We start from the raw sequence: 27,952 nt of genomic DNA on the forward strand, positions 1-27,952 counted from the left end.
TAAGCCTTCCACTCGGCTCCAAACCAGAGGACCGCGATCGGTTCTGGGAACGATACTACAAATAGTTAGCTCTGATTTCACCCCGCGAGCGAGGCTTTCCGCCTTCACCAATTCCGCCAACCGCCTGTACGAACTGAGGACGACCTCTGAACCCAGACGGCAGGAGTCATTGGCGCCGACATGAGCAACAATTTGCAGTCGGGTGCACCCAGTGCTCTCTATCGCCGCCGGTAGGGCCTCCTCCACATCTCGGATGAGACCCCCCGGCAAGCAGACAGAGTGAACACTGGCCTTCTTCCCCGACCTTCCCGCTATTTCCCTAAGGGGCTCCATCACTCGCCTAACATTGGAGCTCCCAATAACTAATAAACCCCTCCTCCCGTGTGCCTGCTCGGACCTTGCTGAAGGAGCAGCCACATGTCCATTCAGGCAGAGCGGGCGATGCCACACGGCCAGCCTCCACATTGACCCTCCGCCTCGTGCGCCGCGAACGCCGCTGAACCCGCCACTCCCCTTGGGGAGAGGGTGGCCCAACCGCGCCCAGTACACGCGAAGATGTCTCGACAGCAGGGACAGTGGGTGAAGCATGTAACACCTGGGGTGTACCTTGCGACGCACCAGACTCCCCACTGCCGCTACACTCCGAGGCAGCAGCCTGAAGACGGCTGACCGCGGCCATCAACACGCTCAGCTGTTCGCGAACAGTGGCCAGCTCCTCCTGCGTCCGTACACAGCAGTCACACATCCTATCCATCCTAAGGAATCAATTTACTGAAGAGAGTTAATCAACCTTTAACTAGACTGCTAATTCACTAAAGGCGGCTGTTTATTCACTAAACTGTGGTTGCTAGGCACTTCTTGTAGAAAACAATGAAAATAGCACTACCTGTCTCTGGACTGTATTGCAAACAAACACTAGCACTACTGGCACTATGGTTGACTAAAGGGACTCTCTCTGACTGTATTCAAAACAAACACGAAATCTATGGAACTATTAATAGCACTCGACAATTAAAGCTTTCTAAAAGCAAATACACACGGAAGAAGAAGTGACAAGTAAGAAAAATACAGTTAATACTTAAATTAAGGTAGCTCGCTGCACAGCAGACGTGAAGCAGACGGCAGTTGCGACGACACTGACTCTACTGGCACAATGAGAGGATCCTGACTTGGACACAATCAGGACCGGAGGCCTTCCCTTTATTAAGTGATTTGATCTGCTTCGCTACACTCAGGATAACTACTTTTAAGTTACTCGTGCTGGCAGCTGCTCTTGGTTCAAATTCTGAAATATTTATTTCGTCTTCTCTGATGAAGTAATTTTGGAAAACCATATATAGCATTCCTGTTTCAGTGACACTGTCATCAATAAAAATCAGTAAACGTATTGATTGTGTCCTTCCGCTGATGTATCACGTACTACTAGAATCTCTTTCGATGACACTAGTTAGCAGCCATTTTGCATCTGGAATGTGATACGTCAACTATTTGTATTTTGGTGTGTAGAATCCGAATATACCTTTCAAAATGATCTAGCACCTACCATTTTGGAGTTTTTAAAGGTTTTTTATTTTTCGTATTCAGTATTTCTCTTTTTGCTGTTCTTCTGTTTCGATGTTTAATTGTTTGTTTTTGGTTTGCAGAGGAAAACTAGAAGATCTACAAATCGTCAGTAAATGATTGGTGTGGTATTCCAGTGATGTGAAACAGATCCTCAGTGAGTGTTTCCTGTGAAAGATAGTGCAAACTTTTTGTGTTTAAGACTGACACTAAGAAAAATGGCAACTAGTAAATCTCGTTGCTGTCTAAACCACCCCAACAACTTTTGTTATGTGTGTGGGTAATTCACTCCAAAAGCCCAAAGAAAACCAATTACTATTTTGATTGTCCTGTTGGTGATCAAGATAAAAGTTTTGCTCCTCATATTGCCTGCATAACCTGTACTACAACCTTAACTGAGTAGCTGAAAGGACAACGCCGAGCCATGCCATTCACTGTTCCGATGTAGTGGTGTGAGCCTAATGGCCATTATTCAGACTGTTACTTCTGCGTTACAAATATTTCGGGACATTCAAACAAAATTAGATATAAAATAAAGCAACCAAATGTATCTTCAGTGCATTTGCCTGTGCCCCATGATGAGAGGTTGCTTGTTCCTGTTTGTAACTTGAAAGCCACGGAATCAGACACCATGTCAAGTGAATCAGAAAGTATTGAACATATGGAAGAGTACTGCCCTCTATATCATGACACTTTACCTAAGCTCTTTAACCAAATGGAACAGAACGATTTTGTTCGCGATCTAAAAGTTTCGAAACAGCAAGCTGAGCTCTTGGGGTCGAGACTGCAACAACGTAACCTTCTAACTCCAGGGACAAAAATTTCCGTTTCAGATCAAGAGGTGCTTCCTTCGCTCAATATTTCAATATGCAGAATTCAGTATGTGTACGTAAAGATGTCAATGGTCTGATGATGCAGCTAGGTGTACAACATTATCCACAGGAGTGGCGACTATTTATTGACTCCAGTAAAAACAGCTCGAAAGCAGTACTACTGCATAATGGCAGTGCATTTCCATCTGTAGCTTTGGCTTACGCAGTAGACATGAAAGAAACTTATGAAACCATGGCTTTGCTGCTGGAGGGCAATCAAATATAAGGATCACGAATTTCAGCTTTGCCATGATTTAAAAGCTGTTGCACTCCTTACAGGTTTACATGCTGGATTCACTATATACTGCTGCTTTTTGTGCCTTTCGGACAGCTGTGACAACAAGAACCACTATACAGTCAAGGAATGGCCTACAGGGAAGTCATATGTTCCTGGAAACGTAAATGTGGAAAATATCCCATTGGTTCAGCCCAATAAAATCGTTTTGCCTCCCCTTCATATCAAGTTGGGCCTCATCAAGAACTTTGTAAAAGGTGTGGAGAAAGAAGGTGAGGCCTTCAGTCACTTAAAAGAAAAGTTTCCCAAATTAAGAGAGGCAAAGTTGAAAGAGGGTATATTTGTTGGACCACAAATAAGAAAATGGCTGAAAACGAATGTTGGTGTTGGGACAGCAATCGGCCACAAATTTACTTCCTTTATTCAAAGGGTACCGTTACCAGTTTCTAATTCTTATGATTCATCTGCAGACGGTTTACACGCTTTCCTTATAACATGTGGTGCGTTTTTTACAGATAAATTGTCTTAAAATATAAGTAAACATAATTATAAGCACGCCACACACAGATGGTTGCGTTACAGATTTTCGTTGGATGTGAGTTACGTGAAATGTCGGTTTGGAGTGTTTGTTTTCATAACATGCGTCCAACAGATGTGGATACATTCCCACTGCATTCTTATTGTTAAACACGTAAATTTTTCTCACTGAACACTTTAGATTTGTCACTGAAAATATTTCTACTACGCACAACATGTTTTGATACATACTGATACATACAAAGAGCTTACAAACATATGAGTATCAAAGATGCTATGATATATCGTAACATTTGAAGATGTTCTATGTTTGGAAAAGGATCATATATTCACTTATGCAACTGAAATGCTTTTTACACTAGTACAGAGACATTGATACTGTTACATTAATTATAAAATTGTTCCTCTTTTTTTAAATACTGTATAGGTAAAATAGTACATTATTTAATTACATTTAGCATCATGAGCATTATAGTAACATATAAATTTGCTACTTGATCTGCAAGTGGTTCAAATGGCTCGAAGCACTATGACACTTAACATCTGAGGTCATCAGTCCCCTAGACTTAGAATGTCTTAAACCTAACTAACCTAAGGACATCACACACATCCATGCCCGAGGCAGGATTCGAACCTGCGACCGTAGCAGCAGTGCGTTTCCGGACTGAAGCGCCTAGAACCGCTCGGCCACACTGGCCGGCCTTGATCTGCAAATAGGAATAGAAATATTATTTGCTTTGGAGGCTGAAAAACAATTTTTGGAAATTTTTCAGGAAAGGGGTGTTAGCTAACTCTGTTTGTTCATTAAGGATATAGTCTGGGGTGTTGTTTTTGTGTGTGTGTATTTCTATTTCTTCTAATATATTCATAGTGTCTCCTTTGTCTGCTAGATATAAAAATTTTTATGTTGTTCTCAGTGTTTCTCACTGAATGGTTTTCTTCAGCAATATGGGCTGCAAATGCAGATTTGTTCAAGTTTCCAAGTCTTAAAACATCAATGTGTTCTTTGTATCTAATTTCAAAGCTCCTGCCTGTCTGTCCAATGTAGAATTTTGGGCATGTATCGCATTTGAGTTTGTATGTTCTTGATTTGCGGTAGGGGCTCTTGGAGGTATTTACATCATGGATTACTTTTTGTTGTAACTTATTATTTGTGGAAAAGCTGATTGTTATATTTTTCTTTTTAAATAAGTTTGCTATTGGGTATGATTGTGGGCCTATGTATGGGAGGGTAGCATATTTAGGTTTGGCTTCTGTGGCACACTGATTTGGCTTGAAGTGACTACTGTGAAGTGGATCTTTGGTTTTTGTCTGTATGTACCAAAACATGTTGTGCGTAGTAGAAATATTTTCAGTGACAAATCTAAAGTGTTCAGTGAGAAAAATTTACGTGTTTAACAATGAGAATGCAGTAGGAATGTATCCACATCTGTTGGACGCATGTTATGAAAACAAACACTCCAAACCGACATTTCACGTAACTCACATCCAACGAAAATCTGTAACGCAACCATCTGTGTGTGGCGTGCTTATAATTATGTATTACTTATATTTTAAGACAATTTATCTGTAAAAAACGCACCACATGTTATAAGGAAAGCGTGTAAACGGTCTGAAGATGAATCATAACGATTCGAAACCGGTAACGGTACCACTTGAATAAAGGAAGTAAATTTGTGACTGGTTGCTGTCCCAACACCAACATTTGTCTTCAAGTAACAGCCATGATCTCCAACCATGTCATCATATGACAAAATTGCAAATTGCTGGAAGATCCAACCTTTGATACCAAACTCACAGATGTCCAATTAGCCGCTTGGTCTTCTTTTAAAGCACTTAAGGAGGGATTTTTGGGTAACCGAAAAGACAAAAACTATGTTACCATTTTGAATGGTCTGTTGGACACCTACAAGAACATGGGGTGTAGAATGTCGCTTAAAATTCACTTTTTACATTCTCACCTTGATTTGTTCCCGGAAAATTTGGGAGCGGTAAGCTATGAGCATGGTGAACGCTTTCACCAAGACATTTTTACCGTGGAACACCGTTAACAAGGCCATTGGAACCCTTCGATGATGCTGCGGCCTTGTTAGGGAGAGCGATGAAACGGCAAACAAAAGAAGAGCTCCGTCGTCGCATATTTCACAAACCAAAGACGATTATAGATGGAAATATCTTCTGAACTATATTGAACCTTTTATTGACATCATGCCCTTATATACATACAAAATAGTATTGATTTCAAATGTTCTGAATGTGTATTTTTGTTTGACTTAATTGATTCAATTTTCGCTATTATCATTTTTTATTCTGCTTTGTATCTAGGAAATGTGACACCATAGAGAAAAATTGACGTCACCAGTGTATTCAGCACCCCTAAACTATGTAAATCCACCCATTTGCAAACCAGATGCAGAAAAAAAGTTAAAATTTGTTAACTAGTGTTATCTGTCGGATTTCTAGATGTACTTTTGTCGTGGAAAGTATTAAAAGCATCTCGCATTGTTCGCGCTCCATTTCGATATTCTGTAAAATTTCGACTATCTTGAGGGTTTTGCGTTCTTTCAAATTTTCCATGCTTTGTTCTTCCTTCTGCAACAGTGTTCTAAACTGTTTATTGTACCATGGGAGATCAGTACCATCTCTTATTAATCTATTTGGAATATGTCTCTCAATAGCAGTCAATACTATTTGTTTGAATTTAAACCACATCTGGTTTACTCTTACATATTCAGATTGGAAGCAGTGGAGACTACCTCTTAGGAACGCCTCTGTTCACTATTATCTTTAGTTCTTTCTTTTTCCTGTTGCCTTTTACCGTTTGTATGTGGTGTTGACATTGGTGTATAGGTTTTGGCAGTATTAGCGGCTTTTGGTGTCTACATCTACATCTACATCTACATCTACATTGATACTCCGCAAGCCACCCAACGGTGTGTGGCGGAGGGCACTTTACGTGCCACTGTCATTACCTCCCTTTCCTGTTCCAGTCGCGTATGGTTCGCGGGAAGAACGACTGTCTGAAAGCCTCCGTGCGCGCTCTAATCTCTCTAATTTTACATTCGTGATCTCCTCGGGAAGTATAAGTAGGGGGAAGCAATATATTCGATACCTCATCCAGAAACGCACCCTCTCGAAACCTGGCGAGCAAGCTACACCGCGATGCAGAGCGCCTCTCTTGCAGAGTCTGCCACTTGAGTTTATTAAACATCTCCGTAACGCTATCACGGTTACCAAATAACCCAGTGACGAAAAGCGCCGCTCTTCTTTGGATCTTCTCTATCTCCTCCGTCAACCCGACCTGGTACGGATCCCACACTGATGAGCAATACTCAAGTATAGGTCGAACGAGTGTTTTGTAAGCCACCTCCTTTGTTGATGGACTACATTTTCTAAGCACTCTCCCAATGAATCTCAACCTGGTACCCGCCTTACCAACAATTAGTTTTATATGATCATTCCACTTCAAATCGTTCCGTACGCATACTCCCAGATATTTCACAGAAGTAACTGCTACCAGTGTTTGTTCCGCTATCATATAATCATACAATAAAGGATCCTTCTTTCTATGTATTCGCAATACGTCCTTCCTAACACCAGGAGGGAATATGTGAACCCCATGTGTCTGCTTGTAGTATAGATTACGTGTTCAGGTGTGGTAACAGTTTCTAAACGTTTTCGGGGCACTGGTACCAGCCCAGTATTTACCTAGTTGGAGGTGGGAAACCACCTAAAAACTACATCCAGGCTGGCTGACTCACCAGACGTCGTCGTTAAATCCGCTCTTCGCTCGTCTTACCCTGTCCCATTTTATTGCATTGCTCGGTTTACATTTCAGCAAGATAACGCGCGCCCGCACACGGCGAGAGTTTCTACTGCTTGTCTTGGTGCTTGCCGAACCTTACCTTGGCCAGTAAGGTGTCTTCCCAATTGAGAAAGTTTTGGATCATTATGGGCAGGGCCCTCCAACCATCTCGGTATTTAACAATCAAACAACAACTCTACCAATCAATGCTAAGCCGAATAACTGCTTGCATAAGGGTCAGAAGTAGACCAACGCGTTATTGACTTGCTCAGTTTGTGAAACTCTTTCTCTTGAATAAATCATTCAATTTTTGTGAAATTGTAATAATTTGTTTTTTTCTTAAATGTACATCACGTCTACTGATTTTCGTCTCATTCGAATAATCCCTTCGTGGTGTGTCTTCTTCTTCTTTCTTTCTTGAAATGACAATAATTATGTTATGTGTGTAGCAGTTCCTGTATACAAGCATGGTCACGTAACTAGAAACAAATATTCTATTCCAGTTTAAAATCGTTGTAATCGAGGAAATCTTGCCAATATTGTGTTTCGTAGTCTGTTCGTTATTATTACGCTATTACACATCAGCATTCAGTAAGTAAAATGAAATTAAGTAGAACTATTGTCAAAAATCAGTTGCCGGCCGAAGTGGCCGTGCGGTTATAGGCGCTGCAGTCTGGAACCGCAAGACCGCTACGGTCGCAGGTTCGAATCCTGCCTCGGGCATGGATGTGTGTGATGTCCTTAGGTTAGTTAGGTTTAACTAGTTCTAAGTTCTAGGGGACTAATGACCTCAGCAGTTGAGTCCCATAGTGCTCAGAGCCATCTGAACCATTTGAACCAAAAATCAGTTACAAGTTAAAACATTTTGAAATAGAAACTATTGGCAAACCAACACAAATTTCCATTTTAGAGACAGGGAAAATTGTTAAGACATTAAGGAAACTCAGTTCATTTGCAAACATTACGTTTTCCATGGTAAAATGATTTCCTGTTGCAAGTTACAAGAGGATGCACGTCTGACGAAGTATGGCTTAACCGTCCACACGTTATGTAACTAATTATAAAGATATACTGAATTTTATCCACCATAAAACTTTGTGACTGAAGAATTTACAGTATACTCAAAATAGCTTTCATATATTATCAGCACTTAAATATGTCGAATTTGCAATGTTTACAAACGCTGCACAAAACACAACCTCACCTCTCTCAACAACTAAAACAGTAAAATATTCCGGATACTGTTTGTGGTGGTCTCTAATGTGCTGTCCTTCATGTTATTGTAAAGATTGGAACAGCGACCAGGAAACATCATGTGTTCTTAGATAAACTGTCCTCTAGGTACAACACTCTGTGCTATGTGTTGGAGAGTAAGAGCCACAAGTTTCACTTAATGTTCTTCCGAAATACACAAAACAAATATTCGTGTATTTTAACAGCATTTTGTATAATAGCTTCTTCTCCTTAAAAAGTCTTTGTTTTGAAACCATGTTTAGTCGTAGAGTAAGTATTTCACTCTCCAGCGCAACGTGCGTGCGTTTAAAACTTCCTGGCAGACTAATATTCTGTGATGGACCGGGACTCCGACCTAGGACCTTTCCTTGAAGGTAGAAGAAAGATTCTGGCCGAAGCTATGCTGCGTGGATGCCTCGCGAGTTGCGCTCGGATAGCTCTCCATTCGAACCGACCACTGACAATTTACATCAAACTCTGTTGTTTCGAAATTAGTTCCTGGTACAACAACCACTTAAGGACAGTTAAAATTAATAAAAGAATTAAATAAAAAAGACACCTGTTACTGAAATAGAAGGACGCAAGCTGATGCCATCATAAAAGCTTCTTCCAAAATTTACTGAAATGTGATGTCAGCCAGATTAACAAAGGTAAGGTTGAGCTTCATTGCCCTCATTTTAGCTATGTGTAAATAAGAAAAGTTTTTCCATTAAAGCGTTCTGCATATGTTACTCAATCTTTTATTTCCATCACCACTAAAGAATTTTGTATCTACATTTTTTTCGTGACCATAGTGGATGAGGCTGTGATTTGTCCTTAAAATCCAAGATGGTCGTTTTCTCTGAGGTATGTCTATTCCAGAAGAAGATTTAAGTTTCTCAAATATTTAGTAGTCTGCCAAAATTCCAGATCCGCCACGCTATTTCAACCTAAAGTTTCGTATTTGATCACACTATATTAGTAACTGTTCTTTATAATTTTACGCTCGATGTGGCCTGAATTAGTGCTGGATTTGGCTAGGACACTGCAAGATTGGATTGGATTGTTTGGGGAAGAGACCAAACACCGAGGTCATCGGTCTCATCGGATTAGGGAAGGAAGGGGAAGGAAATCGGCCATGCCCTTTCAAAGGAACTATTCCGGCATTTGCTTGGAGCGATTTAGGGAAATCACGGAAAACCCAAATCAGGATGGCCGGACACGGGATTGAACCACCGTCCTCCCGAATGCGAGTCCAGTGTGCTAACCACTGCGCCACCTCGCTCAGTGAAACTGCAAGCAAATTCTGAATTATTGTAACTCTTTTTGTTACCCGACAAGCGTGGTTCACTGTAAACCATTAATTACAAAACTCACGCGCAAGACTGCACAGTAACTTATAAGTGCAACTGTCTACTTTTCTAGATAAATAATCTCTGAAGAATGCCAATTCACCATCACGTAAGCCGGGGTTTTATTTCGCTCTAAACAGCTCCACCTTCAGTATTTTTATTTATTTCGACGTTTTTCACGTCAGTTTCTCAAGGTAGAATCGAATACGTTGCTTAGTGTTTCACTTTCCTTACACTATTCTTCCCGTGTAGAAGTGAAGGAAGGCACAAGAAAAACTAATTTAAACAAAGGGCAATACATGCTTTAGAACAAAATTGATGGCATTTGTCTCTCCAACTCTCATTTGGTTTGTAACTGCAGGCGATTGAGTTTAATCCCTTGGGAGCCTGAAGAGTTAGCTAACTGAGTTGCTTGTAGTAGCATTTTATTCACACTCCCTTAGAAATGACGAGGTATCGCAGGCTGCGATAAGGAAGTGAAATGGTATGCGTGTAACTTAAAAACAGTAATAAGTTAGCTACACTACGGCTAATCTTAACTAACTTACGCAAAAAAAAACTATTTTATTACGAAACTTAAACTGTAAATTGTGGTTTAAACTAGGTGTAAGGGTGTTCTAGTGGTATACCATATGAGAAGTATTTCTGTGATTTTTACATAACTAACGCTAGTTTTTGTTATTTACAGGTCTGTTGCAGAGCTGCAAAAAGCTATGACTCACTCTATTTTCGTTCTTCTCTTTTTAAACATGCTTAATATTTGCGTCGTCATCTTCGCTGGATCTACGGTAAGCTAATTCGTAACAATACACGCAGAACTAAACAGGGAAAATTGTTGCTGAAAGTGAATGTTGTTTCCTCAAGCTAGGTCCGTAGCCAAGATGTAATGATAAAATGTGGTATTACTAGAACCAAGGGGTCTTATAAGTTATTTTGGAATATCTTTCATCATTAAAGCAAGAATTGTAAAAAAAGGGCCCGATTTCTATACGTTGAACGTTTCAACTGAATGATGGGGTCAACTCGTCGGCTTTGACCAATGACATATTTTAGACATTTATTTTCGAGCCATAGATAATAAATTGGTTATCTTCTGTGGCAAAGTATCATTGTTGTTGTTGTGGTCTTCAGTCCTGAGACTGGTTTGATACAGCTGTCCATGCTACCCTACCCTGTGCAAGCTTCTTCATCTCCCAGTACTTACTGCAACCCACATCCTTCTGAATCTGCTTAGTATATTCATCTCTTGGTCTCCCTCTCCGATTTTTACCCTCCACACTGCCCTCCAATGCTAAATTTGTGATCCGTTGATGCCTCAGAACATGTCCTACCAACCGATCCCTTCTTTTTGTCAAGTTGTGCCACATACTCCTCTTCTCCCCAATTCTATTCAATACTTCATCATTAGTTACGTGATCTACCTATCTAATCTTCAGCATTCTTCTGTAGCACCACATTTCGAAATCTTCTATCCTCTTCTTGTCCAAACTATTTATCGTCCATGTTTCACTTCCATACATGGCTACACTTCATACAAATACTTTCAGAAACGACTTCCTGACACTTAAATCTATACTCGATGTTAACAAATTTCTCTTCTTCAGAAACGCTTTCCTTGCCATTGCCAGTCTACATTTTATATCCTCTCTACTTCGACCATCATCAGTTATTTTGCTCCCCAAATTGCAAAACTCCTTTACTACTTTAAATGTCTCATTTCCTAATCTAATTCCCTCAGCATCACCCGACTTCATTCGACTACATTCGATTATCCTCGTTTTGCTTTTGTTGATGTTCATCTTATATCCTCCATTCAAGACACTGTTCATTCCGTTCAACTGCTGTTCCAAGTCCTTTGCTTTCTCTGATAGAATTACAATCTCATCGGCGAACCTCAAAGTTTTTATTTCTTCTCCATGGATTTTAAAACCTACTCCGAATTTTTCTTTTGTTTCCTTTTCTGCCTGCTCAATATACAGATTGAATAACATCGGGGAGAGGCTTCAACCCTGTCTCACTCCCTTCCCAACCACTGCTTCCCTTTCATGTCCCTCGACTCTTATAACTGCCATCTGGTTTCTGTACAAATTGTAAAAAGCCTTTCGCTCCCTGTATTTTACCCCTGCCACCTTTAGAATTTGAAATAGAGTATTCCAGTCAACATTGTCAAAAGCTTTCTCTAAGTCTACAAATGCTAGAAACGTAGGTTTGGCTTTCCTTAATCTTTCTTCTAAGATAAGTCGTAAGGTCAGTATTGCCTCACGTGTTCCAATATTTCTACGAAATCCAAACTGATCTTCCCTGAGGTCGGCTTCTACCAGTTTTTCCATTCGTCTGTAAAGAATTCGCGTTAGTATTTTGCAGCTGTGACTTATTAAACTGATAGTTCGGTAATTTTCACATCTGTCAACACCTGCTTTCTTTGAGATTGGAATTATTATATTCTTCTTGAAGTCTGAGGGTATTTCGCCTGTCTCATACATCTTGCTTGCTAGATGGCAGAGTTTTGTCAGGACTGGCTCTCCCAAGGCCATCAGTAGTTCCAATAGAATGTTGTCTACTCCCGGGGCCTTGTTTCGACTCAGGTCTTTCAGTGCTCTGTCAAACTCTTCATGCAGTATTGTCTCTCCCATTTCATCTTCATCTTCATCCTCTTCCATTTCCATAATATTGTCCTCAAGTACATCGCCCTTGTATAGACCCTCTATATACTCCTTCCACCTTTCTGCTTTCCCTTCTTTGCTTAGAACTGGGTTTCCATCTGAGCTCTTGATATTCATACAAGTGGTTCTGTTTTCTCCAAAGGTCTCTTTAATTTTCCTGTAGGCAGTATCTATCTTACCCCTAGTGAGATAAGCCTCTACATCCTTACATTTGTCCTCTAGCCATCCCTGCTTAGCCATTTTGCACTTCCTGTCGATCTCATTTTTGAGACGTTTCTATTCCTTTTTGCCTGCTTTATGTACTGCATTTTTATATTTTCCCCTTTCATCAATTAAGTTCAATATTTCTTCTGTTACCCAAGGAGTTATACTAGCCCTCGTCTTTTCACCTACTTGATCCTCTACTGCCTTCACTACTTCATCCCTTAGAGCTACCCATTCTTCTTCTACTGTATTTTTTTCCCCCGTTCCTGTCAATTGTTCCCTTATGCTCTACCTGAAGCTCTGTACAACCTCTGGTTCTTTCAGTTTATCCAGGTCCCATCTCATTAAATTCCCACCTTTTTGTAGTTTCTTCAGTTTTAATCTACAGTTCATAACCAATAGATTGTGGTCAGAGTCCACATCTGCCCCTGGAAATGTCGTACAATTTAAAACCTGGTTCCCAAATCTCTGTCTTACCATTATATAATCTATCTGATACCTTCTAGTATCTCCAGGTTTCTTCCATGAATACAACCTTCTTTCATGATTCTTGAACCAAGTATTAACTATGATTAAGTTATGCTCTGTGCAAAACTCTACCAGGCGGCTTCCTCTTTCATTTCTTAGCCACAATCCATATTCACCTACTATGTTTCCTTCTCTCCCTTTTCCTACTCTCGAATTCCAGTCACCCATGACTATTAAACTTTCGTCTCCCTTCACTACCTGAATAATTTCTTTTATCTCATCATAAATTTCTTCAATTTCTTCATCATCTGCAGAGCTAGATGGCATATAAACTTGTACTACTGTAGTAGGCGTGGGCTTCGTGCCTATCTTGGCCACAATAATGCGTTCACTACGCTGTTTGTAGTAGCTTACCCGCACTCCTATTTTTTTATTCATTATTAAACCTACTCCTGCATTACCCCTATTTGATTTTGTGTTTTTAACTCTGTATTCACCTGACCAAAAGTCTTGTTCCTCCTGCCACCGAACTTCACTAATTCCCACTATACCTAATTTTAACCTATCCATTTCCCTTTCTAATTTTCTAATCTACCTGCCCGATTAAGGGATCTGACATTCCACGCTCCAATCCGTAGAACGCCAGTTTTCTTTTTGCTGATAACGACGTTCTCTTGAGTAGTCCCCGCCCGGAGATCCGAATGGGGGACTATTTTACCTCCGGAATATTTTACCCAAGAGGATGCCATCATCATTTATCCATACAGTAAAGCTGCATTTCCTCGGGAAAAATTACGGCCGTAGTTTCCCCTTGCTTTCAGCCGTTCGCAGTACCAGCACGGCTCCCTCTTCAGGAACCACACGTTTGTCTGGCCTCTCAACAGATACCCCTCCGTTGTGGTTGCACCTACGGTACGGCCATCTGTATCGCTGAGGCACGCAAGCCTCCCCACCAACGGCAAGGTCCATGGTTCACGGAGAAGCAAAGCATCATAATCGTATATAAAAATAAATTAATGTGCTATTAAGAAATAGATTTTTGTCGCTTGTGGTAATTTTAAATTATTTGTGTACATGTTTTGAATTATACCTTTGTCTGATAGTGAGTCGTTCCAGTTGCTGATCCCTCTGCAATTGATTTGTATGCTGTACTACGTAGGCCAAAGGAAGAATAGGATACTAGTACTAGTCAAGGCGAAAAACGTAACACGTAACACTGGCATCTTGTACCTCAACTAAACTATGGAGGTTGTATCCTATTCTTCAGTTGACCCATATAGGTCAACTGAAGTACAGATACAAACTTACGTTTGTCGCTTTTCTTACCTTCGCTAGTACTATTATCCTAGACATCAGTTAATCTATGTAGGTCAGCTGAAGTACTGGACACAAATTTTACTTGTATCGCCTTTCTCGCCTTCGCCAGTACTAGTATCCTATTCTTCAGTTGACGTATGTGGGTCAACTGAAGTACAGGATATAAATTTTATGTTTGTTGCCTTTTTTGCCTTCGCTAGTGCTACTCCTATTCTTCATTTGACCTGTATAGGTCAACTGAAGTACACGATACGAATTTTATGTATGTCGAATTTTTAGCCTTAGCAAGTACTAGTATCTTACTCTTCAGTTGACCTATGTAGGTCATCTAAAGTGAAGGATACAAATTTTACGTTAGTTGCCTTTTTTTGCCTTCGCTAGTACTAGCATCCTATTTTTCAGCTGACCTATTTAGATCAAATGAATTACAGGCTACAAATTTTACTTTGTCGCTTTTTTCGTTTTCGCTAGTACTAGTACCCTGTTCTTCAGTTGACCTGTATAGGTACAAGATACAAATTTTACGTATGTCGCATTTTTCGCCTGCACTAGTACTAGGATCCAGTTCTTCAGTTGACCTATGTAGATCAACGATTGTTGGCTTTTTTTTTGCCTTCGCTACTACTAGTATCCTACTCTTCAGTTGGTACTAGTAACTAGCGAAAGTGAAAATCCGACATAGGCAAAATATGTACATATGTCAACTGAGGTACTCCAAGCCAATGTTACGTATGCCGCTTTTTCTTGCTTTCGCTAGCACTGGTATCCAATCCTTCAGTTAACCTACGTAGGTCATCTGAAGAATAGGACACTAGGCTTTTGTACTGTGAAAAAAAGTGATGTACGTAACATTACATCCGAAGTATATATGTACGTAATATATGTTCACGATTTTTTTTTCTCTGTACTACATTCCTTTGTTTCTCAACCTTTGTAAGTAACCTGTTTCTACGGGTTATTACGTTAAGAGTGGGAATGGAAATGCTTATTGATTGTGAAATTAACGTGAGAAGATTAGGGTCGCCACCGACTCTAACCATACAACTAATCAAAGGTTTGGCCGAGTCGGAAAATAAATTAATTTGATCACAGACCAAAAACTCATAAAAATACGTACGTCGTGATATCGCTCATGGGGGATGCGATGTAATTAATAGTATTTCCCGTGCACTGTCCACGAGAATCAACCATTTAAAATAAAATAGCACATGCATGAACACTGTGCAGAAGATCAGCTCCCAGCAACACACCTGAAAATAAGACTTAATCCAAATCATTTGTTTTAAAATAAAAGGGGAACTAATCACTGGACCTGTGCGTAAGGAAACGCGTTGGATATGCTAACAGGGAAGCTACGAGGTGAGTGGCTTAGGTGCATAAATGTAATCTCGGAATGCAAGAGAAAATTGTGTATAAAATCATTTATTCCTAAGATATGGATGTGAGGCATGTACACAATTCCTGATAACATTAATTCCTAAAACATTAAAGAAAAGCGTCGATACATACACCGTTATAATCTACATCTAAAATCACTGGGCCCGCATCTCGTGGTCGTGCGGTAGCGTTCTCGCTTCCCACGCCCGGGTTCCCGGGTTCGATTCCCGGCGGGGTCAGGGATTTTCTCTGCCTCGTGATGGCTGGGTGTTGTGTGATGTCCTTAGGTTAGTTAGGTTTACGTAGTTCTAAGTTCTAGGGGACTGATGACCATAGATGTTAAGTCCCATAGTGCTCAGAGCCATTTGAACCATCTTTAAAATCACTGGTGTGAATCATTCATACAACTGCTGTTGCCTGATAACCGATCGCAATAACTCGTGAAACGGTACACGTTTCGCAGTACACCCGCATGCCCACGTGGTTTGTGGAGACGCAATTTCTAGGTATCGTGGCCAAGTTGCAACAATATCACATCACACAATCATGAACAGTTAACATTCTTTAAAACAAACATGAGATCGGACAATTAGTGATGACGGTAGCCCAACAAACTTTAATGTTCAACCACGTGGTCGGCTCCCCACGGACGAAAGATACATCAAGCAAGGAAAATTTACGAGAAGGCAAAGCTATTAATATTTAGAAAAATGAAAGCTTATACAGGCACAGCTGAAGGTAAACAGACATTCATACAGAAGCGGTGCTCACTTCTTATCGACACCTTTGTGTTGCGCTCTTCCGGCGGATCCAAGTCTGCTATAGAAATTTGCTAAAAGAAAAATCTGCCAAAGTTTTGCATTCCTTGCTACGACAAGGCAAAGCAATCTTTCAGAGTTGAAAAGCGAGACCCAAAAGCTAACAGCTCTCCCCTCGCCAAGTAACAATGCGCCACGCGGTCAGTCTAATTCACCCTTCTTCGACTGGAGCACAGCTGTGGACGCTTCCTGTACCGGCGGCAGACTGCCTCCCTTTTTCATCTCCAGCCTCCTCCACGCTCCGCATGGCGCGGAAAACCCAAAGATGCCATTTCCGCCATCAACCTAACACAGATGGATTTCTCACAAGTAGCGCAAACCTATTTGCCTACTTGACCACTACGAGAGTTGGCTATTTTGTAAAATTGCTGCTGAATCTGTATCACTATCGCAGACTTTCTGCAGCAGACTACGCCACCATCTAGCACCGTGACACACAACCACATTCATTCAATCACACCACTATGAGAGTTATGGGAAAAGATAAACAAGGAAAAGAAAGAGAAATGCTAGTGAAAATGGGCTACCGGACTAATGAAAGGTGGCCACAGGACCCTTTCACCTTCATCTATGCTTTTTAATCTTTGCAGTGCCTTATCTGAGGTAACTTGTGAAGTAATTGGTCAAAGCCGACGGGGTGTATCCCATTCTTCAGTGTTCCCCATTAAACTCTCGCTAATCGAGCTCTCAGTAGTTCGGCCTCTCAATAATCCTACCCATATCTGGCCTCTAAAGCTTCAACCAGAAACGACGCGCACGACAATAAATCACCGTGTGCAACAATATTGTTCGTTAATTACAACACTAAACAATGCTGTACATTCCTGGAGGAGGAGAAATTAATGAAGAACAAATTACTAAGTAGCTGAATGGGGAAAACTGTAAGTTAGATCGAATTTTAACAGATGAAGAAATAATTGAAAGTGTGCAAGAAAGTAACGATGACAGGGAGGGAAAATAGGAGGAGAAAACATGAAGGTTTCTCATACTGCTGGTGCTGAAGCTGCAGACATCTTCCTGGAGAACATTACGCAGCAACCAGATACGTGCGGTACTGATGTAATGCTTGTGTAGCTGTTGTATGCCGGCGCCAACCTCGTTTTCTATGAAAATAAATGTATCTTAGGATTTAATAAAATATAGCCGCTATGTGTTTACATTAACTGTGAGACATTCTCAATTTTCCGCTACTTCCGCTAATCCGGCACCCATATCTGTAAGAAATGTCCGGAATAGCGACAGTGAAGATCGCGATTACACTGTCAACTTGACGCAAAATCGCTACGGTCGCAGGTTCGAATCCTGCCTCGGGCATGGATGTGTGTGATGTCCTTAGGTTAGTTAGGTTTAAATAATTCTAAGTTCTAGGGGACTGATAACCTGATAACCTGAGAAGAGCCATTTGTACCATTTTTTGACGCAAAATACAGCTTCATTTAAATGGTCATCAAGCAAGAATTTAAGTCAAATTGCTGTTTTCGAATAATTTTTTCTGCGATTTGGACTTAGTTTTATCTTAAGGTACATTCTTTTCAAGTGTGAATAGTTTTGGTTTGATGAAGGAAGTTTAGCTTTTTGAATAATAGTTTATCAAACTTCTCTTGGAAAAGGATATTGATAGCATCCCTCATACAATGAAATATTCACCTATTTGGATACTCTTACTTGAAAAACATCTTGTACTGGTATCTTCAAACACAAAATGTTTGTAGTTATTAACGTTACGTAGGACATCACTTGATGAACACTTGCTGCTTACATAATGTTGATCACCATCTAAAAGTGATATGATATTAATCACATTTCATTGACATATGTCTGCAAATATCCGAGGGAATGGAGGAAGATACGGATTTAACGTCCCGTCGACAACGAGATCATTAGAGCACAAGCCGGGATTCAGGAAGGATGTGGAAAGTCTACGCTCTTCTCAGAGAAACCATCCCAAGATTTTCCTTAAGCGACTTAGGAAAATAAAAATAGCTGGGTGGCGGGACGATAATTTGAAACGTCATCCTACCCACTGCGCCGCCCCACTGGTGTCGAGCTTTTCAATGGGAGGAGGCCATCACTAAAAATTTAGACAATTGAAACGCTTCAGCCGCGACTAGCACACCAGATAAGTTGCTTGTGTATCTATTCTAACATTAGAAACAGGATAAATTCAGCTTAATGCAAGGCCCCAGTGATCCGTGGGTTACAGAAGAACAGCAGCGAGATTGCTCAAACTGATTTGCCACATGTTGAGAATCGCATTCGTTTACTGTAGTTGGCTTCTCTTCAGCGGCAAACTCCTCTGCCGCCTCTAAGTTATAGTTGCCAAATGCCCCTAAGAAATCACTGTTTGTCCCAGGAACTGGCGCTATAATAAATTTTATTCTTCATAGCACTAGAGAGCCTCAAGTCTTTGTGCTGGATAAGGCACTGGGATGGGATTGACGGCCGAGGGTGTCCCATGGGTGTTCTATGGAGAACAGATCTGGGGATATTCATCTACATCTACACCTACATTTATACTCCGCAAGCCACCCAACGGTGTGTGGCGGAGGGCACTTTACGTGCCACTGTCATTACCTCCCTTTCCTGTTCGCGGGAAGAACGACTGTCTGAAAGCCTCCGTGCGCGCTCTAATCTCTCTAATTTTACATTCGTGATCTCCTCGGGAGGTGTAAGTAGGGGGAAGCAATATATTCGATACCTCATCCAGAAACGCACCCTCTCGAAACCTGACGAGCAAGCTACACCGCGATGCAGAGCGCCTCTCTTGCAGAGTCTGCCACTTGAGTTTGTTAAACATCTCCGTAACGCTATCACGGTTACCAAATAACCCTGTGACGAAACGCGCCGCTCTCCTTTGGATCTTCTCTATCTCCTCCGTCAACCCGATCTGGTACGGATCCCACACTGATGAGCAATACTCAAGTATAGGTCGAACGAGTGTTTTGTAAGCCACCTCCTTTGTTGATGGACTACATTTTCTAAGGACTCTCCCAATGAATCTCAACCTGGTACCCGCCTTACCAACAATTAATTTTATATGATCATTCCACTTCAAATCGTTCCGCACGCATACTCCCAGATATTTTACAGAAGTAACTGCTACCAGTGTTTGTTCCGCTATCATGTAATCATACAATAAAGGATCCTTCTTTCTATGTATTCGCAATACATTACATTTGTCTATGTTAAGGGTCAGTTGCCACTCCCTGCACCAAGTGCCTATCCGCTGCAGATCTTCCTGCATTTCGCTACAATTTTCTAATGCTGCAACTTCTCTGTATACTACAGCATCATCCGCGAAAAGCCGCATGGGAATTCCGACACTATCTACTAGGTCATTTATACATATTGTGAAAAGCAATGGTCCCATAACACTCCCCTGTGGCACGCCAGAGGTTACTTTAACGTCTGTAGGCGTCTCTACATTGATAACAACAAGCTGTGTTCTGTTTGCTAAAAACTCTTCAATCCAGCCACACAGCTGGTCTGATATTCCGTAGGCTCTTACTTTGTTTATCAGGCGACAGTGCGGAACTGTATCGAACGCCTTCCGGAAGTCAAGAAAAATAGCATATACCTGGGAGCCTGTATCTAATATTTTCTGGGTATCATGAACAAATAAAGCGAGTTGGGTCTCACACGATCGCTCTTTCCGGAATCCATGTTGATTCCTACATAGTAGATTCTGGGTTTCCAAAAACGACATGATACTCGAGCAAAAAACACGTTCTAAAATTCTACAACAGATCGACGTCAGAGATATAGGTCTATAGTTTTGCGCATCTGCTCGACGACCCTTCTTGAAGACTGGGACTACCCGTGCTCTTTTCCAATCATTTGGAACCTTCCGTTCCTCTAGAGACTTGCGGTACACGGCTGTTAGAAGGGGGGCAAGTTCTTTCGCGTACTCTGTGTAGAATCGAATTGGTATCCCGTCAGGTCCAGTGGACTTTCCTCTGTTGAGTGATTCCAGTTGCTTTTCTATTCCTTGGACACTTATTTCGATGTCAGCCATTCTTTCGTTTGTGCGAGGATTTAGAGAAGGAACTGCAGTGCGGTCTTCCTCTGTGAAACAGCTTTGGAAAAAGGTGTTTAGTATTTGAGCTTTGCTGGTCGCGCGAGTACATCGGAAACACGCAGGCTGTTTGCAGAGACACGGGCCACGGGTGAATGAACACTGCCCTGTTGAAAAATGACGCCAGTATACTATTGCATGAGAAGTAATATATGAGGATGCAGGATGTCCGTGACGTATTGTGGTATCATCAGAGTTTGCCGTCACACCAGATGGCTCTCCACACCACGACGCCAGGAATAACACTTCCGTGCTTCTCCAAAACACTGGAAGAATAAGACCCCTTCCCACGTCGCCGCCATACTCGCCGTCAATGGTTATCTGGGATAGTGCAGAACCGCGATTCTTCGCTGAATACATTTTAATGCCGTTCAGCAGAAACCCACGCTTACCGATGACGGCACCACTCCAAACACAGCCGTCTATGTTATGGTGTTAACGGCTGCCGACGCCTGTGACGGTAATTCGTTACTGTGGCTGCTGGTAGTCTCCGACCAATTGTGCGGGATGCCACAGAATGTTCTAGGGAGTCCATTACTTGTTCTCGGGTGGCAGGTGAAGATGTCAAGCGGTTACGATTTTCTTGGTGTACAGTACGGCGCTTCTCCATTCTACTGTTCAGACGTGGTCGAGCAGAACTTTGGCGGCGAGAATGCCTGTGCTCACTTTTCCATGCAGACCTACGTTGGGCCATTGTCACATCCGAATGCCGCAGAAATCTGGTATTGCACGATTCGCCCAGCGGCCAAATGGAGACCCACAATGAAGTCTCTTTTCAAACTGTCGAATACTAATAACGCTGTTTCTCATCAGTGTGTAGCACCTCTATGTCCTCCACAGTGATCACACAACATCTGACGTTGTTCAAGCCCCCTTATATATCCCACCAGGCCTGGAAACAACACTAGATAACAACACTAAAATGAACAACACTAATATACGCTGGTGTTTGTTCCGTATCACAGAAAATAACGACAGAAATCATTTCCACACGCACCGATGGTGAGAACGTGTACGAAGTTACACAGACATTCGAACACGTCTTCTGGTTTGTTTCTATAAGGCAGTGTAGATCTACCAATGTATCAGTCAATACTCTACTGAAATCTGTCCTCATCTCTTCTAGACGACGTTCTTCGACGTGTTAGAATTATATATTAACACTTTCAGCTGCTGACAGGCGTTGATATATATCAACGGGGACTGGTGAAAACGCGTGCCCCGAGCGGGACTGGAACCCGGTATCTCCTGCTTGCATGGCAGACGCTCTAACCATCTTTTTTATCGATATAGTTCGTTGCCTTTGGTCTGGGTGGACATCACAAGTCATCCGTTCAAGTTGATTGTTGATTCTTTGACTTAGTTTCTATTTTATTACAGAGAGCACGCATCCCTCTGACCGAACACGCTGAGCTACCGTGCCGGCAATACACTACCAACTGTGCTATACGTTCAATATCCATCTGAGCCACCAAAGGTACAGAGGGTAGTGCGACTGCAGGGACTACCTCGCGCACGTCTTCAGCGAGACCCACATTCTCACCTTATATGTCCACACACTAGATTCGTAGTGTCCCTACCCAACACACTCATTACTCGTGGAAGACATTCTTACCAAGTTCCGTAAGAGTTCGGGTAATATGTGTGCATCCGCACAGAAGAGGAAGGTCATGGCCGGTATTGCCAAAACTATATACTTATATGGATATGGTGTCTGTTCCTTCGGACATGTCCGAAAGAACAGACACCATATCCATATAAGTATATATTCTTCGACGTGTAGTTTATTGTTGTGACTTACACGCTCTTCAGCACTCTTCTAAAATTAAAAAAATTCACGGATATAATCACATTTGGGGATGGAGTTAGACGGGAGTTTTCGAGAATGTCTTGCACAGACGAAATGCAGTCGTTCTACGGTCCGCTTTCGGGTGCTCAGTCTTGTGAATTCCATTTATATACACGATATTTCGAGTACCGAAACAGTCGTCCTCTTTAGGTGCTACGTACTCTGATGTTGCTCCAGGCAATCTGATTGGTGTCCACGCAGCGAGCAGGCGTAACACAGAACACAATGAAAATGTCGTCCGCAAAAATGAAATTAACAACTAGGATGAGTGCGAGAAAGTACGCTATAACACAGTCACGCCGAGAAAAGCTGAGGGGTCCCATGCAGTAGCTCCATCCGTGAGATGTTGCTAGTGGTGTTCCAATGATTTAGGCTGGCACGGACTTATCTTCCTCCACAAAACTGAGAGGGAATTCTATAGCATCAGTACCATAACTGTTATACGTCCGAATTTGATGAGTGCTATCTTCTAAAACCCGTTACCACTAGTTTAAATACAATTCTTGTGGAGTTGATGCTTTTACTATTGTAAATGAAGAACCTCAGACGTTTATATTGACGTCCACATCTGTACTCCACACGTCACACGCCACTGTGTGTGGTGGAGGGTACTTCTGCTACGACTGTAATTCCCTCCCTCCTTACCAGCTCCATTTGCAAATGGCGCATGGGAAGGATCAATATACCGCCAAATGGTGATGGCCCCGCAGTTGAAGGAGGAGAGGAGCTAACAGGAAGAGGCGGTTAAAATAATGGCAAAAGACAGCGTGTGTCAATCAGTGAGCAGTTACGGTGCACTACGGTGGTGTTCTGCATTACAACACGGCCCACAGCCAACGTCTGAATAACTTCACTCGAAACAGAATCATCGGAAAACTGGAAGAAGGACGAAGTATGATGAGTGCAGCATTGGACTTTAATATTGCTCCCAGCATTGCTTCACGTGCATGGGGAGGGTTCTGAACCCCACGCACTGCTGTCCAAAAGAGAGGAGGCGTTCGACCACAGTCAACTACAGCAGCAGATGACCGCTACAGAGCGCAACAGGCAAGAAGGAAGCCACGTCAAACAGCGGGTGCAATTGCAGCCCATTGTCCGCCCCCTGTAGCTGAGTGGTTGCCGGCACGGTAGGTCAGCGTGTTCGGTCATAGGGCTGCTCGCCCTCTGTAATAAAAAACTGATGTCTTGTGACGTCCGCCCCGACCAAACGCAACGAACAATACCGAACAAAATGCAAAAAGAAAAAAAAAAATTGGTCAGCGCGACGAACTGTCAATCCTAAGGCTGGGTCGGAGATTTTCTCCGCTCAGGGACCGGGTGTTGTGTTGTCCTGATCATCATCATTTCATCCCCATCGACGCGCAAGTCGCCGAAGTGGCGTCAAATCGAAAAACTTGCACCAGGCGAGCGGTCTACCCGACGGGAGGCCCTCGTCACACGACATTATTATTTATTATTGCAGCCCATTTAACAGGACTAATAGGCATGCAATTTGAGGCTCCAGAGTAGCACGGTGACTACATGGAGATAGTCTCTTCTACCAACGACCAGCATATTGTGTTCTGTTCACAACCACACATGGGCGGTATCGTTTGCTATTGTGCCAGGAGCACAAGGACTGGACCAACGAGGAGTGGAGTCGCTTGCTCTTCTCGGACGAGAATAGATTCTGAGTAGTGACACTGGACGTACCATTATACGGCGAGAGATGGAAACACTTAACATGCCCAGGAACGCTGTCGAATATGATCGTTGTGGTTGTCCAGGTGTCATGGTGTGGAGAGGCCTAATGTTGCATGGGCGTACTAACCTCCAGATCTTTGAATACGTTACACTCACCGATCAGCGTTGTTGTGACACTGTACTCCTTCCCCACGTGCGTCTTTCAGAGTTGCATTCGGACCTGACTTCATTGTGGATGACATTGCGCGACTGCATTGAACAGCGCTTGTGGAGAAACTCTTAGAACGCGAGGATATTCGGCGAAATCAACTGGCTTGCCCTTCCCCGCGACTTAAATCAAGTCGAGCGTTGGCGAGACGTATTCCAGAATGTTCACATGCACCATCGGCCATCCAGCAGATGTCAATCGCATGAGTGGAGGAATGGAACGCCCTACCACAAGAACTCTTTTCTGTTCTTGGTGAACGCACATCCTACTAAGAGCCCTCTCCCACCTTTTCTAATGCCCAGAGACCCTCGTAAATCACGGTGACTTCGGGGTAATTATTGTATCTGAATAAAAATGTCATTTCTGTTCCTCTCGTTGCGCTTGTCATTCAGTTACCTCCTGCAATGTACTTAGGAGTTCTCTCTGTATACGGTCAAAGTTTCATAGAGCTATGTTACTTGGCAGTGACACATTTTTCGAAAGTTACTTTCGACCTCAACCTCTGCACACCACTGTATACTGCCCAACACTTCTTGAAACGTACACTCTTAGTATTTCAGCAGTTAACCCCTCTGTGATGCACTCCTTGGATAAATCAGATTTACTTACGATTCTTTGAATTAATCTCTTGCATCTGCATTTTCTAGATTATACGAGGGTTGAAACTTAAATAGTGGCAAGTACTTATTCACAACCGATAAAAAAAGAGTTACATGTTTGTACCTGTTACTGTCCTTCAAAGTAGTCACCAGCGATGTGTAGAACCTGTTGCCAGAGATATGGAAGGCCTATTATACAGCTAGCATAGCCTGTTCTGTTGATGGTGCGAATGGAGCGGTCTACTGCCTGTTGAACCTCTGGAACAGTTCTGAATCCAATTCCTTCATATTCCGAATCAAATCAAAGTCACAAGAACGTGAATAAATAGTTGCCACTATTTATGTTTCAACCCTCGTTTTTTTTATGTACAGTGGCTGGGAAAAATACAAAAACGCCTAAAACACAACGCATTGGCATGTCTAATACGGCTATCAATCGAAATATCTTCGAGTCGTCTGGCAATGGATAAATACAGATCCTGTATGATTTCCATGCAATACCATTAATTCTTCGTGCAAAATAGTGGCAAGTCCAAGTAACGATGATGGAGGAGGACGCCGATCACGCATGTTTCCCCCCAAAATAGGCCAGAAAGGCTCAATAATACTGAGACCTGGCAACTATGATGGCCAGGTGTGGTGCGACAATTCATCCTCGTGCTCACAAAACGAGCCCTGAACGATGCGAGCTTTGCGAACAGGGACTCCTTCGCCTTGGAACACTACATCACCATTAGGGACAGTTCTGATCAGACTAAATCGTCACGTAATCCTTGGCAGTAATATGACCTTGCAGAATAACCATAGGCTCATGGAAAACCACGTTATGGCTGCCTAAATCATCACCGAATACACGCCATGTTTCACTGTTCGGATATAATCTTGGCCAGAAGTTAGAAACACTGTGAAACAAGACGCTTCCGAACGAATGACATTCTACCTTTACTCCAAAGTCCAGGTCTTATAGCTTCGTCCCCATGTTTTTCTGTTACGGGAATTTGCAACACTGATGACTAGTTTTGCACTTCCGCTTCGCCTTGTAAGTCCCTACATATGGAGCTCCCTTCGTATTGTTTTGGTTCCGACAGGGTTCGCGGGAGCGTCAGTCAGTTCTGCAATGACTTTTGGACCTGTCGTCCTCTTATTTTTCGTCACAATCTTCTTCAGTGTCCATCTGTCACTGTTACTCAACACGTGCATTTGTCTGCGTTGTGGCGTAGCAGATCATGTTGTTCCACTTCCCCTGTACGCAGTATATATTTTAGAAATAGTGCCTCTTGAAACACCAGACACTTCGGCTTCCTTGGTTACCGAAGCACTGATCATACGAGACTCAGTACTTTACCAACGTTCGAAATGCACTCACAGCTACACAGAACAATAATCTGAGTGCGACTGACACTTGGAACGTATTGAGGTCATTGGACAGGTGCCGTTCGGTATCACATACAAGAGCGGAACCTGTAGGCTTGACTAGGCTCTGCATGTATGTGAAAGCATGCATTTCTGGCGTATTTACATATATTTTTCCAACCCCAATAGGCATTGCACTTTAGGTCACTCCTGTCGGTTACTCTGAGGTGTTTTTACAGTTGTTACTTTTTTGCCAGTAATTTGTTATCAGTAGTGTAAAGGATTTCTTCGATTATTTATACACGATTTGTTACGTTTATTTACGTTAAGGATGAACTGCCTGACCCTGCAGGAAAAGTCGATCCTCTGCAAGTCTTCGTGAATTTTACTGCAGATTCTTCGTATTCATACGTGTACACAACAGCATCATCCGCGAACAACATCGCGTAATCTCCGACTTTATCCACTGGATCATATTTTGTACACTATCTGATCGGAAATATCCATACACCCCTCTCTAACGCGGAATTGACCACTAGATGTCACAAGAGGCGGATCGCATAAAAGGAGGCAGAGAGTGTTCCGTTGTCAATGAAGAAGCAGTAGTAGCAGCATGGACAGGTCACGATAGCTGTCAGTTGGAGCGTGGACTAATCGTGAGTCCAATCACTAGGGACAGACAATTTCGCGCGAATGATAACACGAAAAATAACTTGAAACAAGATGTTTTTACAGACATAATGGTAATCTGGCGGTTTTCGCAAAATATGCAGAATTTTATGATTTCTTCGTTCCCGTCTAGAAATGTAAATGTGAAGGTAGCTGGTTACTAATACTGGTAACTGACTGTTATTTAATGCTAAATTTCGATCTAGACCTCTTTCTCAATGTTGAGGTACACATGTAACTTCTAAAATGACCATTTATCTCCCCCGCAAGGAATTGATGCCTAGATGTGACGCCAGACAATAACAATTATACTTGGTGATCACAAACAGTATGAAAAACCTTGTAAGGGTGTTGCAGAGTAGGCTGTGCTAAGAAATAATTGTTACAAAAAATATTGGATACGGTGGGCCGTTTTCGAGTTAATTACCATTGACTTATTTCTCAGGGCAACCTGCCCTGCAACATCCTTATAAGCTTTTCAGACTGTCTCTGACCACCGTGTATGTACGAAAATCATATTTCCCCATCTTTTTATACAACAAATCGTGCAAAAACGACGCATTTTGGAGTGACCCTTTAATGTAGTGCGTCAGCGGACTCCAATTTTTTTTTATTTTTATTTATTTATTTATTTATTTATTTTTTTTTTTTTTGGTACGCAAGTATAAACACGTAAACCAACAAATACGTCATTTTAGGTTCACAAACACTACACTAAACATGGCACCAGCTGTGTTTGCTATTATCGGTCAGTCAGACTTCAGAAATGCTACCCATCAGGCTGTCACCACATATTTCTTTTCGCAAAATAGTAAAAATAATACTGAGCAACTATTGAAATAAAAATTCTCAGTGTTCTGTTGGACCACCGGAAACACGTGTTTGTGACGTCATATGTTCTGTGCTGTGATTGCAAACTCATCAGGTGCCATAATGAACAAAATTACTGTGTTCGGTGGTTTTCATATTTATACTTGTGTACTGCGAAAATATGAAGTTTAATTGATGTGCTGTATTAAAGATATCACTACATGTCTTTTTTAGGCAAGATAAGTTGTATAAAAGTGTCGGGATATGGGGCGTGTTGTGCTGAAGG

General features: G+C 42.0%; 1 protein-coding gene across 1 annotated transcript in view; it reads left to right on the forward strand.

Annotated features, from left to right (window-relative positions):
* The window catches only part of LOC126413003 (uncharacterized), a 100,728-nt gene that overhangs the window by 34,393 nt on the left and 38,383 nt on the right, over positions 1 to 27,952 (forward strand). The window contains exon 4 of the mRNA XM_050082897.1: positions 10,262 to 10,361. Within this exon, the coding sequence (XP_049938854.1) occupies positions 10,262 to 10,361 (100 nt within the window). The remainder of the gene's footprint in view (positions 1 to 10,261; positions 10,362 to 27,952) is intronic.

Source organism: Schistocerca serialis, chromosome 7, assembly GCF_023864345.2.
Source record: "Schistocerca serialis cubense isolate TAMUIC-IGC-003099 chromosome 7, iqSchSeri2.2, whole genome shotgun sequence".
Taxonomy (NCBI): domain Eukaryota; kingdom Metazoa; phylum Arthropoda; class Insecta; order Orthoptera; family Acrididae; genus Schistocerca; species Schistocerca serialis.